At 60.1% G+C, this 13,134-nt stretch overlaps 2 protein-coding genes across 4 annotated transcripts; both read left to right on the top strand.

Annotated features, from left to right (window-relative positions):
• The first annotated feature begins 18 nt into the window (after positions 1 to 18).
• KCNK4 (potassium two pore domain channel subfamily K member 4) lies at positions 19 to 8,975 on the top strand. 2 transcript variants are annotated; one of them, XM_045893400.3, is made up of 6 exons: positions 19 to 3,265; positions 6,439 to 6,562; positions 6,690 to 6,850; positions 7,061 to 7,247; positions 7,768 to 7,907; positions 8,601 to 8,975. In XM_045893400.3, exons 1-6 carry the CDS (start codon positions 3,077 to 3,079, stop codon positions 8,973 to 8,975), a joined length of 1,176 nt encoding a protein of 391 aa, XP_045749356.1. In that variant the 5' UTR covers positions 19 to 3,076. The 2 variants fall into 2 exon arrangements, with proteins under 2 accessions (XP_045749356.1, XP_064432312.1); XM_064576242.1 differs by having other exon boundaries at positions 3,124 to 6,562.
• A 12-nt stretch (positions 8,976 to 8,987) lies between these two features.
• CATSPERZ (catsper channel auxiliary subunit zeta) lies at positions 8,988 to 13,127 on the top strand. 2 transcript variants are annotated; one of them, XM_045893398.3, is made up of 6 exons: positions 8,988 to 9,689; positions 9,885 to 10,233; positions 11,095 to 11,174; positions 11,382 to 11,448; positions 12,206 to 12,455; positions 12,561 to 13,127. In XM_045893398.3, the coding sequence occupies exons 1-5, from the start codon at positions 9,669 to 9,671 to the stop codon at positions 12,313 to 12,315; spliced, it is 627 nt and encodes a 208-aa protein (XP_045749354.1). In that variant the 5' UTR covers positions 8,988 to 9,668; the 3' UTR covers positions 12,316 to 12,455; positions 12,561 to 13,127. The 2 variants fall into 2 exon arrangements, with proteins under 2 accessions (XP_045749354.1, XP_045749353.1); XM_045893397.3 differs by having other exon boundaries at positions 11,382 to 12,455.
• Positions 13,128 to 13,134: the final 7 nt, after the last annotated feature.

Below are 13,134 nucleotides of genomic sequence, written 5' to 3'. Positions count from 1 at the left end.
TGGGCCAGGAGAGGGAGGGAGCCTGCAGCCTGAGGGGCAAGGAGGCCAGAAAAGTCTGTTTCCACCCCAGTCCCCTCCTCACTTGAAAAATGTCTACTCTTTCCTCAAAACCTGCTTCGAATGTCACCTCCTTTGTGAAGCCGTTCATCTCCAGGTCAGGGAGCCATGTCCCCCCTCCGGGGTCCTGTGGCACCGTGATTATGGGTCTCTTATGCCTGTTCCCCTTGCCGGGTTGGGATTTCTGGAAACCCTGTTCCCCTGTCATCCTTCCCAACATGGCATTCTGGGCCAGGGGTTAGTCCAGGGCCATGGAGGAGTTGGCCTGTGACTGAGCCGCCCCCACCTCCCCACCAGGTGTGGATTTGGCCAGATAGTTGAGCTGCCCCCACATAGTCTGCCTGGTGGCCCTGAGGGCCCCTTCTCTGGCTGCCCCTAAAGCTACAGTCACTGCCTGCTGCTGCCATGGCCTTGGTAGGGCTGTCATCTGTCCTGTGGCTGGGAGTCATTTATCAGAGGGTCTCTCTACTGTCCATGTACCCGGACATCACAGCTCCTTGGAGTTCCTGGGGCCTACCACTGATCCTGCCTTGAAACTCTTCACTTGGGATGCTCCTGGGCACCAGGCCTTCAGGGCCTCCCAAGAGAGGGCATCTGAGACTGAGAATCAGCTTGAAGCTGAACAGTCACTCTTTGTTGAAAGGAAAATTGCTAACGTTTGTAGGGCACTTTATTGTGTGTGCCAGCCTCCGTTTTGAGCATTTACAAATACTGACCTCCTTAATGCTCAGAACAGCACTCCGAGGTGATAATTAATCATCCCTTTTCTGTAAGTAGGGACTGGGAGGCTGGAGAGCTTGATAACACATCTGCGCCCCCTACTGGTAGGGGGTGGTCAGCCTTAGAGCCCAGGCTTAAAGCCACCCACTGTGAGGGCTGAAGACCCCAGGCCAGAGGATTTTTGGAGAGATCAGGGTTTAAAGAAGTGGGTGGGCACACAGAGGGGAGCAGCTCCAAGACCTGCCAGAGCCCCGGCTGCTCAGGCTGTGGGGGAGTGCTGGCTCGCGTTCCATGCTGGGATGGCCACGGGGCTAAGGACCAAGGGATGGGGCGGGAGTAGGGGCAGGAGGTGCCCCGGCATGACTTTCCAGAACTGGGTCCCAACCCTACCTCAGACAGTTTCAGCTTGTTTCAGTGGATCGCTCACCCCTTTGTCCCGCGGGGCCGCCTCCCTCAGGAGTGCTGAGCCCATGGGCCAGGCTGTCCCCAGGGGCGGGGAGTTGAGGGCCCTTCCGATCCGTAGTGGGCCTGGGAGATGCTGGGAGATTAACGTGGCGCCTGTCCGGAGAGGTGAGCCGGCAGATGTCCAGGCCAGGGCCGTGCCGCTGGCCACACTGGATGGCCGGCGGGGCAGTACCAGGACTCCAGTCTGAGACTCCAGGCCGGACCCAACGGCGACCCGTCTCGGGCTCCTCTGCCCCTCACCTGCCGAGAGCGGCCGGAATTGGGGGGCTGGGCGGCCGCAGGTAAGGGGCTGCGGGGCACGGCGCCGGCGGCGAGGGCGCGGCACGGAGGGAGGCGCGGCGCTGGAGGGGTTAATCTTGGAAGGAGGGGGGCTTCTGGCGGCGGGAGGGGGGTCCCAGCCCCGGGGGCCGCCCGCTCCGCCCCTGCCGCCGCCGCCGCCTCCGCGGCCCAGCCGGCACCGGCGAGGCCGCGCGGGAGCCCGGGCCGCAGCCGCAGCCGCAGCCGCAGCGGGGCCGACAGTGAGTGCGGGGCTGACGCGGGAGGGAGTGCGGGGCGCGGGCGGGGCTCCCTGGCAGGGAGGGGTGCGCGGGGGGCGACCGGCCGGGCGGGGCGCTCACCTCCCCGCGCGTGGGCGCCTCCGGGAGCCGTGCGGCCGCGCGTCCCGCCGCCCGCACGCTCCCAGGCGTCGGCGTTGAAGACTCTCGGGAGGCGGTGGGAGCGAACGGCGGGTGTGCAGTGTGTCTGGGTGGCGGGCGCTGCGCGGTGGCCCGGCGGCCTGGGTGTGTGGACGGGAGTGTGTGCACACGTGCGCGTGGACCTCGGGGGTGCCTCGGCCCGGCGCGCACGCCCCCGGGGGTCCGGGTGTGCCCGCGAGTCTGGGGAGCGTGCAGGTGGAGTGTGTGCGTGCAGCCTGGGCAGCGGGGCGGGCGGGAGCCGCAGGGCGGAGCGTGGGCGCGCGGGTCTTTGTGCCCGCGTGTGTGCGCGTGGGCGCCGCGGCCCGCTGTCCCCGGGGGGTGCTGACGGCTGCCCGGGAGGATGCTGCCCCGGGGCCGGCCCTGGTCGCTCCCGCCCCTTTTCTTCCCGGAACCCGGGACCCTCCCCACCCCCCAGCCGGGCCTCGCCTCCGCGCGGCGACCGGGGCCCGCCCCTGGGTTCCTCGAAAGCCCGGCGGGGCGCTGGGAGACCCAGGACGCTCCCCGCCCGGCCCCTCGCGGGTCGCGGCAGAGCGGGGAGAGGCGGGAGGGGGGGAGAGAAGCGCGAAGATGCTGCCGCAGCCGCAGCGGAGGAGCCGGGACCCGCCATCCGCGTCCCCGCCCTGCGCGGTTCGGCCTCTCCTCCCGCTTCCCCTTCGCGCGCCTCAGCGCCCCCTCAGCCTCCTGCTTGGAAGCGGTTCCTCACGCCCCCTCCAGGCCCCCGGCGTTTTCTCGCTCGCCCTGCGGGTCCCTCCGCAAGCTCAGCCTCTCTTTGCCCCTTCCCCTCTCCTTCCTTTCCCTTCCCGGTGCCCTCTTCTCTTCTCCTGTCCTGGAGTCCCCGGACAGGGGCTGAGGGCGGGGCAATGGAGGTAAGGGGTGGACCGAAGTCGGGGGACTGGCTGTGCCCTGGTACCAAGTGTCCTGGCAGAGGGATGTGAAGAGAGGACATCCATGGGCTATAGGGCTGGGGGCTCTAAGGACCTTTGGCTGTATGGGGGTTGGAGGAGGAGGGTGGGGGGTGGCAGGCTAAGTTATTGATCCCGGCATCCCTGGTTCTACCCACAGTGACCGCAGCTCCCCAGGAGCCCCCTGCCCGGCCTCCCCAGGCGGGCAGCGGAATCGGCCGGGCCCCTGGGCGCGCCATGCGCAGCACCACCCTACTGGCCCTGCTGGCACTGGTCCTGCTCTACCTGGTGTCCGGTGCCCTGGTGTTCCAGGCCCTGGAGCAGCCCCACGAGCAGCAGGCCCAGAGGGAGCTGGGGGAGGTCCGAGAGAAGTTCCTGAGGGCCCATCCATGCGTGAGCGACCAGGACCTGGGGCTCTTCATCAAGGTGCGTGGGTGGGCAGGAGTCCCTTCAACAGTCGCCGGTGACCCCCCCAAAAGTAGCTGCATGCCAGTGGGGCCCTGCACTGGGTTGCCGCCTCCAGAAGGGCACCCGGAAGGCAGGGTGCAGCTGAGGGGTGCAGGGCAGAGGCTGGGATCCAGGTCTCTGTGTTTTCAATATGGCGACCTTGGGGGCATTTGTCTGCCTTGCTTTTCCTGGGCTTGCACTGAGCTCCTGGGCTGTCTCCTTCAGTGTGATGGTGGTTGAGTGAAGGAACGAGTGAAGGAAGAAATGAATACATGGCTGGAGCACATGAAATATGTTACATTTCGCAGGCATAACGCACTGGTTCCGGGTTGCCGGATGAAATCCAGGACGCCTGGATAATTGTGAATTTTAGCCACTAAACAATGAATACTTTTAAAAAATAAATATGTCCCATGCAGTATTTTTATTTACTGAAACTGGCAACCCTACCCTGGTTTCTCTACTTCTTTGGAGTCACAGATGCCTTGGAGATGCCCAAGAACACTGTGAACACTCCCCTACCCCCTGGAAAAATGCACTTACATCCTGGTGGTTTCAGAGGGTGTCAGAGGGACACATTCGGAGGGTTCCAGGATCCCCTAAGCCTGCCACCATGGATACCAGGCTAAGCAGCCCTTCTCCTCGGGACACATGCTTATGATGAAGAGGCCAGAGGAAGGGGTGGGTTCAACTTTGGTTCAGTGACTAAAGAAAGTGCTGGGCTTCAGCCTCCTGGGGGTACTATCAGGTAAGCACCTTTGTTGCTTCTGTGATTTCTGAGTCACTATCATATAAAACCCCAAGGATTAACTTTAACAAATTGATGTTTATTACTTTATTGAAGAGTACCCCTGCTTCCCTGCCTGTTCTTTTGGAGGGAGGAGCCATGGGCATGGAGGCCTCAGTGTTCCAGCTGATTTCCAAGGTGGCAGGACCAGGAGCAGAGATGAGGATGGGGTGGGGCCAGGACACAGGCGGCTTGACATTGGCTCTGACACTTCCAGAATCCCAGTGAGCCTCAGAGAGGCCTGGGCAGGAGAATGTGTCTGGCCAGACCACAGGGCAGAGCAGGGGAGGGAGGGAATCTGACCTATTTTATCTTCACCATGTAAATGCTTTTTTCTGGATAAAAAAAGAAGAAAAGGAAGGGCAGAAATTAGAAGTGTGGGCGACAGCTGCTTTCTCTTCCACAACTAGGCAGTCCTGCAGCAATTATGCACCTACTATGTGCTGGGTGCTGTGCTAATACACTGTAGGGTGAGCAGGGAAATTGCTATGGGGGTGGAACAGAGGCAGGCTCTACCCTAGAGGCTGTCACTTTGGGATGAGGAGACAGATCACTGTAGGATTCCGTGGAAAGGGAGCTTTCCTTGTTTCCTTCTTTGTTAAACACCTGTTGTATGCTGGGCCCTGAGCTAGGTGCTGGGGGCAAGGAGGGAGATGGGGGTGGGGGGGCTTTGGGAGGAGCAGGTAATTGAAATGAGGCAGGTGAGCCTTGTAGAATTGAGAGATGTGTGATTGGTTTGCAAGAGACCTGCAGGCAGAGGAACAGCATGGGCAAAGGCGTGGAAGTTGGAAAGCTCCGAGTGTTTTGCAGAACTCGGATTTAGCAGATGCGTAGTCATTCGAAGCAAAAATTAGAACACACAGGATGACAAGAGATTTTTTTCCCCCCTAAGTAGTGAATTTATTGGAAAAGTCTTGCAAAATAAAATTTAAATCACCTTAATCATAAATTTCACTTCTTGGCTTCATTTAAGAATTACTATTACAGGAAATGGGATCATCTCAGAAAATCTGGGCGTAAGGTCACTGCAACTTGGATTTCAAATGGGGGTCCCAGGAGAGAAGGCTGGGGAAAGGGAGGTGGGGACTAGATTGAAAAGGGGCTGAGATGCTGGGCTGGGAGTTTGGACTCTATGCTGTGACAGCAGGGAGCTATGGAGGATTTGGGGCAGTCACTTTAGGAAGATTAATTTGGAATGGGTCTTGCTAATGAGGATTGCATTCAGAGGGAAAGAATGTGGTTTTTGATCTCCCCCACTGCCTTTGTGTCTTGGCTCTGTGCTCCTTGGGGAAGGGCCCTTCTGCCCCCCTCATTATGCTCCGACCTCTGTCACTTAAGGCAGACACTCTCAAAACACAGACTGTGTCTTGAAAGGACTGCAAGGTGGCAAGAGGGGCAGACACGTGGCCATTTCATTAATTTAATCCTATTTATTGAGCACCTACTATGTAGCACAGGGTTCGGCTTGGACTTCAACAGGGTGGGTGGGGGCTTGTGTGTCTACCAGCCTTCCAATATTGGGTACAAAATTTGATGGTATATGAACCTTCCTGGAGAAAGGGTCCCTAACTTCCATCAGATTTTCTAAGGCAAGGAACTCAAAACTCAGCTTTCCTAGGGCCAGTGGGAGTGGTGGGGTCTGTGGAAAGCTGGAAATCACTGGGCATGATCACTCCTTGGACTAACTTAACACACAGGGCTTACTTTAACTCTGCACAACTGTCTGAGGTAGGTGTTAGCATCATCATCCACACCTGATAGAGGCAGAAACTGAGGCACAGAGAGGTAACTTGCCCCAGGGTCACACAGCACCGAGATTTGAACCCAGGCAGTCTGGTCCAGGTCTGTGCTCCTGACCTCTATAAACTTGAAATCTTTTGTGTGAAATTAAGGGGCAAATAACTAAAACCTTTTTTTTTTTTTAAGATTTATTGATTTATTTATTTAAAGAAAGAGGGTTCTAGCACACACACTCGCCAAGAGGAGGGTGGTGGGGGGGAGGGGCAGAGGGAGTGGGAGAGAGAGAATCCCAAGCAGACTCCCCCGCTGAGCGTGAGCTCAACCGGGGGCTCAGTCTCAGGACCCTGAGATCCTGACCTGAGCCGAAATCAAGGGTCCCACATTTAACCGACTGAGCCACCCAGACGTCCCAACTAAAATGTTTCTAAAACAATGTGGAGGTCAAACAAAATCGGGCCACCCAATTTGCAATGTCTACTCTGAGGGACAGCCCTCAGGAAGACTGGAGAGAGGGGGAGCGCTGGGAAGGGGAGGGAGGATACCACTCTGGAGACTGGAGGGCCAGGGGCTTGGCGGGGACAGTAGGGAAGCGCTGAGTTTCCTCCTTCTGCGCCTTGTCCTGCAGGATGTGGCTGATGCCCTGGGAGGGGGTGCGGACCCTGACATCAACTCAACCAGTAACAGCAACCACTCAGCCTGGGACCTGGGCAGCGCCTTCTTTTTCTCAGGCACCATCATCACCACCATCGGTGGGGGAGGGGACTGGGCACGTGGAGGGGGGCAAGGGGCCGCTGGGCTTTCTCCTGGGGGAAGGTGCAGAGGGAGGAAGTGGGGGCCAGGCAGCCCCTAGACTTCCTGCACGGCCCCTCTGCCCAGGCTACGGCAACGCGGCCCTGCGCACAGATGCCGGGCGCCTCTTCTGCATCTTTTATGCGCTGGTGGGGATCCCGCTGTTCGGGATCCTGCTGGCAGGGGTCGGGGACCGGCTGGGCTCCTCTCTGCGCCGCGGCATCGGTCACATCGAAGCCATCTTCCTGGTGAGCTGCTCCTTGCCCTGCGCGCCCTCGCGTTGAGCTCGGGTTACCCTTCCCTACGTCCCCGCCCCGCACGAGAGCGCGGACCTCGAGGTCGCTCGCGGGAGCCTCGCGCACCGGATCCCGGAGGAGGCGGTGTGTGTGTGTGTGGGGGGGGTGACTGGAGGTTTTGGCGACGCCTTGGGTCCTTCTGCCCATTGCCCCTCCCTGCAGAAGTGGCATGTGCCACCGGGGCTGGTGCGAATACTATCGGCGGTGCTCTTCCTTCTGATCGGCTGCCTGCTCTTTGTCCTCACGCCCACGTTCGTGTTCTGCTACGTGGAGGGCTGGAGCAAGCTGGAGGCCATCTACTTCGTCGTAGTGACGCTCACCACGGTGGGCTTCGGGGACTATGTGGCTGGTGAGGCCACCTTTCTTGCGCTGCACTTCCCTATCCACTTTATTCATGCCCAGTGGCCCTGCACTCTTGCGTCTCCCTCCAAATTCCTTGTGGTGTGTGTGTACTCACAGGCACTTGCTCCAATCCCTACATGCCCTCACGGAATGCACCTTCACGTTTTTGCACGGAGGCAACACCTCATGTGCCCTTACATTCTTGCATGCCTGCACCCCGATGCATGCTCGCACATAGATTAAGTGCACCCCTCACACGTGTCACATTCTTATATATGTGCACCCCTCCCATATGCTCACATTTTTGCGTGTGAGCACACTCACGTGCATATTTTTATTGGCACACCTTCAAGTCATGTACACTCATCTAGCATGCATTCACACACACTCTAGCACACACCCTTTGATTGCCCTGGGGAGGCGGATCCTCTCACTGAGCTGAGAAGAGGGGCAATGAACCAGGAGCTCACAGGCTTAAAGCCTGCTCCACAATCAACGTCTTTCTGGCCTCCCCGGTGGTATCCCAGGCGCCAGCCCCAACCAGAGCAATGCAGCCTACCAGCCGCTGGTGTGGTTCTGGATCCTGCTCGGCCTGGCCTACTTCGCCTCAGTACTCACCACCATCGGGAACTGGCTGCGAGTAGTGTCCCGCCGCACTCGGGCAGAGGTAGGCGCCCCTGCGTCAGCGCTGCGCTTTACACGCTCTACCCTAGCAGCGAGTTGATCAGCCTGCCTCCCTTCCAGAGTGTGGGCTTCTCAAGGCAGGGACGGAGTGCCCCCCCCGCCGCCCCCAGTGTGCACCTGCCCCGGGGACAAAGGGTTAAACTTGGACCGGTTTGCTGATGACTCCATCTCTGCTCTCATGGATAGGGCTTCGAGATTTAGAGAAAAACAAAACAAAAAGCAGGAAGCCCAGTTAAATGTGACTTTCAGATAAAGAGCAAATAATATTTTAGTGTAAGTATGTCCCAAATGTTGCAGGGGAGGGAGATGCATATATTAAAATTTTATTTGTCGTTTATCTGAAATTCACATTTAACTGGGCGACCTGCGTCGTGTCACCTTACTGGTCGCGCCGGCCGAGGAGCTCGAGAGGGGCGCAAAGGTCTCCAGGGGGCACAGGAAGGATAGCTGAAATAAAACCGGGGCTTTCTAGAAAAGCTCCTAGAGAAGAGGACTCAGGTTCGGAGGAGAGGAGAGTGTGTGGCTGGTTGATGAGCCTTTCCCGGCTCTGGCGGGCTGAGACCGGAGGACCAGGAGGAAAAGGGGGGCCGCGCCTGATTGGCGAAGGGGTAGGTTCCCGGGGTGGCCGAGGCGGTCGAGGACCCGCGGTCGAGGACTGCCTTTACTCCTCGCGCAGATGGGCGGCCTCACGGCGCAGGCCGCCAGCTGGACCGGCACGGTGACGGCGCGGGTGACCCAGCGAGTCGGGCCCACGGCACCACCGCCGCCGGAGAAGGAGCGGCCACTCCTGCCTCCGCCGCCGTGTCCGGCGCAGCCCGCCGGCAGGCCCCCGTCCCCGCTCCCCGTGAAGGCCGAGCCGCCCTCCCCGCCCTCCCCGCCCACGGCCTCGGCGCTGGATTACCCCAGCGAGAACCTGGCCTTCATCGACGAGTCCTCTGACACGCAGAGCGAGCGCGGCTGCGCGCTGCCCCGCGCGCCACGGGGTCGCCGCCGGCCCCCTAACGCTCCCCGGAAGCCCGCGCGGCCGCGGGAGAAAGGCGTGCCGGCGTAGGGGCGGGACCCCGGGCCCGGGCCTCTCAGAGGGTTTCGTTCTTGCGCTCTCCCCGGCATGCTCTGCTTGTTTGACCAAAGAGGCCTCTCTCGACCGGACCGAGGCCTGCGGAGGAGGCTACGCGTTGCCACCCCCGCTCCTGGCCCTCTCCTCACTTTATCCGTTTGCAGACCCCCCCCCCCCCAGGCTTTCTGTCTCGCTGTCCCGGCTGGGCCCGTCCCTCACCACACCTCACGACTGTGCCTCAAAAGCCTGCATCAATAAACGGAAACAGTTTGCACCGCTGCGGGCGTGCGCGCTCCGGGGACGCGCGTGGGTGTGGGAGCGCTTGCGTCGGGCCACCTCCGGGGCAAGCCAGGCTCCTGTGACCCCCGGGCCGAGCCCCTCCTCCCCACGCCTGCCCCCGAAAGGGCCACGCTTGGGCCCGGGTCTCGGCCGGGAGGCTACCGGGTAGGGTCCGGAATCGGATTGTGCCAAGGTGTTGTGCGGGGCTCCAACCGCAGCCCAGATACGGGGCGGTGGGGACGGGGGAGAGAGAAGGGCATCTAGCGTGGGGGGCTGTAGATTGCACTCTCCCTCGCGAGACCCGCAGCACCATTCGGGAACGGGATCCTGCCCCTCCCCGCTCCTGGAGCGTGACCCCTGGCTCCTCGCCCCGAGGCCTGTGGCGACTGGGTCCGTTGGGGCAGAACCATGGAGGAAAAGCCTTTCAAAGTAAGAACTCTTCCCGGCCCCTTCCCCGTGGGAGCCCCCAGCCTGGGTCCAGCCTGGATCCCTGGCTAGTCTCTCCCTCAGCCTTGGCCCCGGGGCAGCTCCCAACGAGCCCCGAGCCCACGACTCCAGCCTGCTCTTCCTCTCCTTCCCAACTCCCCGCGGCCCTTGGCTTCCCTCGTTGTATGTGGCCCACAGGCATCTTTGGGCAGCCATGGCTCAGACAAGTCGAGCCCAGACAACGACATCCGGAATCTGTGGACCAGGGCCACGCTGTCGCAGCCGAAGCTGAATGTGCCGCGGTCCAGTGTCGGCGAGGACTCAGACATGGAGGGCAGCGGCGTCGGCAGCAAGTCCCGCCGGTGGTACAACCTGAAGGCCGGCCGCGACTCGGACGGTGCTTGGGAAGAATGGGATGACGGAGAGGACAAGGACAGTTTCAGACAGGAGGATCTGGGCGAGTCCTCCTTGTTGGAGCTGGAGCTGCGTCGGGCCAGCTCCCTGGGAAGCCGTTTAGGGGAGGACGTCGATTCCAAGACCGACACCGGTCAGTGTGGCCTCACAGGGCAGGGGGCTGGCCAGGACCTCAGTATCTGTTGCTGTAAAATGGGGCGGGGGGAGAAGCTGTAGGATCCGTTTCCAGGGTTCCCTTTCCCCGGACGGGCGCCCTCGTTTATCTTTTACGCTTTAAATCAACCAGACATTCTTGGAGCGCCCCCTACCGGGCAGGCGTCGTACAAGGTCCTGTGGCCATGGCACGCCAGGTCCGAGAGACACCTGCGGAAAATGCGCAAAGGCAGCGCCGTAGGACCCGTGCTTTGAATGGAATCACTGGGATGGTTGAGAGGAGGGAGTTATTTCCTTGTGTATGGATTTGCTGTCGTTGAGGAGGTGCCTGTCTTTCATTCACTCAGTTGTTGGCTACAATTTTAAGTACCTACTTCTTGCGGGGCACTGTCTGGGACTCCCCCTCCCCCCCCCCCCCGCCCCTACATCGGGGGATTAAAACGCATAACAATATTGTAATGCCATCTATTGAGTGCTTGCTGTGTGCCAGGCACTGGGCTTCCTTTGCATGATCACCTTAAACTTCACAACCTCCATAAGGGGCTCTATTCTTATTACCCCATTTGACAAATTAAGAACTTGAGGGTCAGAAATTTTCAGTCACTGCTTGTAAGCCTCACCTAATGGGGTAGCCAGAACTGGCACCTTGGTGGGTAGGACAATAAAGCCCAGGGTAGTAACCGACTGTCCCATACTGTTTCCCAATAAGGTGGCACCTGGAGCTGGTCTCGGAAGGCCACTCCCCTGCCACCACAAGCCTGCCCATGTGTTTCGTTTCCTCTGCTCCAGGGAAGACCCAGCGGTCTGCAGATGACTGATCTCTCTTTTTCTCTTCTCCCAGAAATGTCTTCCTCAGAGTCATCGCTTAATATCTCGAAGCACACACCCCATCGAGCCTACTGGATGGAGCAGCAGAACAGGGTTAGCACCCAGAGAAACTGGGGATTTTAGTGGGGTGGAGATGGGCAAGGTGGGGGTTGTAGAGGTGAAGGGGTGAGGGTGGTTTGTAGAGCAGAGGGACAGGCAGGTTGGTTGGGGGTCTTGGGGTTAGAGGGGGTAGGTGAGGCATTTCAGCTCGGGGCAGGGCTGGGGTCTCTGGGACATCTGAGCCTCTTGCTGCTTCTCCAGCTGCCACTGCCTCTGATGGAACTCATGGAGAGTGAAGCTCTGGAAATCCTCACCAAAGCCCTCCGGAGTGAGCCCCTTCCCCAGCTCCCACAAGAGACCCTGGGGGATTCTGCAGGGTTTGGGCCTCTGGGAGTGGGGTTTCAGGACGTGTCTGCCTTGTCAGATTCCCTTACTACCCACCAGTATTCCAGGAGCCCTACCAAAAGTAAAAAATTGGGGGACTGGGCACAGGGACACCCAGTGGGGAGAGCATGAGGTGACCCTCAGGGGCCTGGGCGCCAGCCTTAGCACAGCCCCTCTCTAGCTGATGTGGCTTTTCTAAAGCGGTTTCTCCATTCCCCAGCGGGGATGACAGTCTGTGTGTGGACTTGGCCCTCTCCCTCGGTGCTGTGAGGAACCTCTGGACAGTGGATTATTTGGGTCAAAGCCCCCTCATTTGCCCTGCTTATAATATAAGGCAGGGATGCTGGCTAATGGCTTAGAGTGGGTGGTCCAGGAGGTGTCCACAGAGCTGCCTGCTACCACTGTCCTGGTTCAGGCCTGCAACACTCTAACCTTGCCCTCACCCATGCTCCACCTGACTCATCCTCTTCTACATCCCCCATCTGTTTGGAGTACAGGTGTATGACTTGACCTTTAAAAAAAACCCAAAAACTGTCAGGGCCAGCACCTTGGAGATCCAAAGTTTCCCAGACTAACAGACCCGCGTGCCAAGCGCTCCTGCTACCCCAGATCACCCGCGGTTCCTCAAATCTCAGGTGCAGCACCACTGCTGGGGAGGCCATGCTCCTGCTCACCGCCCTGAGCCGAGCTATGCCCTCCAGGCTACCGGTCAGGTATTGGCCGGGACCACTTCCTGACCAAGCAGCTGCAGCGATACATCGAGGGGCTCAAGAGGCGCCGGAGCAAGAGGCTGCACCTCTTGGTGCACTGAGAGCACCGCCTCGGGCTCGGGCTCGAGTGACAGACAGCCCGACTCCAGTCCCCGGCCCCTGTCCCGTCCCCAGATCCAAGCCTGACCCTGTCCACGTGGAATTTGAGTCCTAGAGAAATAAAAGACTCTGTGCACGGTCGGTGAGTCAGTGCGTGGCTGCCCGCGTGAGGAGGACGCACGGGGCCCCGCCTTTCCCCGTGACCTTCACTCGGTCACCGCAGTGACCTTGAGCGTTCTCCGTCCAGGCCCTATTGGCTCCGCCTTCCCGGGACTCGAAATCCAGGACTTCTTGCATGTTTTATGCCTGCTTCTCCCACCCGGGTCCAGCAGCTGTGTGGGGATATTGGATCTGCGGTCCAAGAGCCCCGATGGTGTAATCTTGGGGGAAGGGCGAGAAGGTAAAGGGGCAGCGTCTCCCCTCTAGTTTGGGCATGCTAGGCCCCGCCCCTCATGCATATGCAGTTACACTAACCTCTCCGCTCGTCCCGCCCTCTCATTTACATATGTAAGTCTTCTCCCTGCCCCGCAATTGCGGCCCGCGAGCCACCTCGCCCACTTCTCTCCCGCACAGCGCGCTCCGCCTCCTTCGTTACGTAAGAGCGCTCTTGGTTCCAACCCCCTCCCGGAGCCTCTCCACGTCTCCTCTGGCCCCGCCCCCTCGGCCGCCGCCTTCACAAGTGCGCCGCTCCGGCTCGGCGGCGGTGGGCGGGACCTTCATGAAGGACCGCCCCCTGGCTTTGCCGGCTCCGCCCCGACTGGTCCGGGCACGCAGGCGCTGCCCGCCCCTCTTGTCTGATTAGCATAGGGCGCCGAGACCCG

Source organism: Mirounga angustirostris, unplaced genomic scaffold, assembly GCF_029215605.1.
Source record: "Mirounga angustirostris isolate CCGP_5_RB_7025 unplaced genomic scaffold, mMirAng1.0.hap1 SCAF_13, whole genome shotgun sequence".
Taxonomy (NCBI): Eukaryota; Metazoa; Chordata; class Mammalia; order Carnivora; family Phocidae; genus Mirounga; species Mirounga angustirostris.
Note: the sequence above shows the minus strand (reverse complement) of the source record. Positions and strands in the feature narration are given on the sequence as shown.

Coding starts and splice junctions, on each gene's coding strand:
- KCNK4 (XM_064576242.1), top strand. CDS start 6,232: ATGTTTCTAAAACAATGTGGAGGTCAAACAAAATCGGGCCACCCAATT. Junction 6,851..7,060: donor ACATCGAAGCCATCTTCCTG/GTGAGCTGCTCC, acceptor CCCTCCCTGCAG/AAGTGGCATGTGCCACCGGG. Junction 7,908..8,600: donor CCCGCCGCACTCGGGCAGAG/GTAGGCGCCCCT, acceptor CTCCTCGCGCAG/ATGGGCGGCCTCACGGCGCA.
- CATSPERZ (XM_045893397.3), top strand. CDS start 9,669: ATGGAGGAAAAGCCTTTCAAA. Junction 10,234..11,094: donor CGATTCCAAGACCGACACCG/GTCAGTGTGGCC, acceptor CTCTTCTCCCAG/AAATGTCTTCCTCAGAGTCA. Junction 11,175..11,381: donor GGATGGAGCAGCAGAACAGG/GTTAGCACCCAG, acceptor CTGCTTCTCCAG/CTGCCACTGCCTCTGATGGA.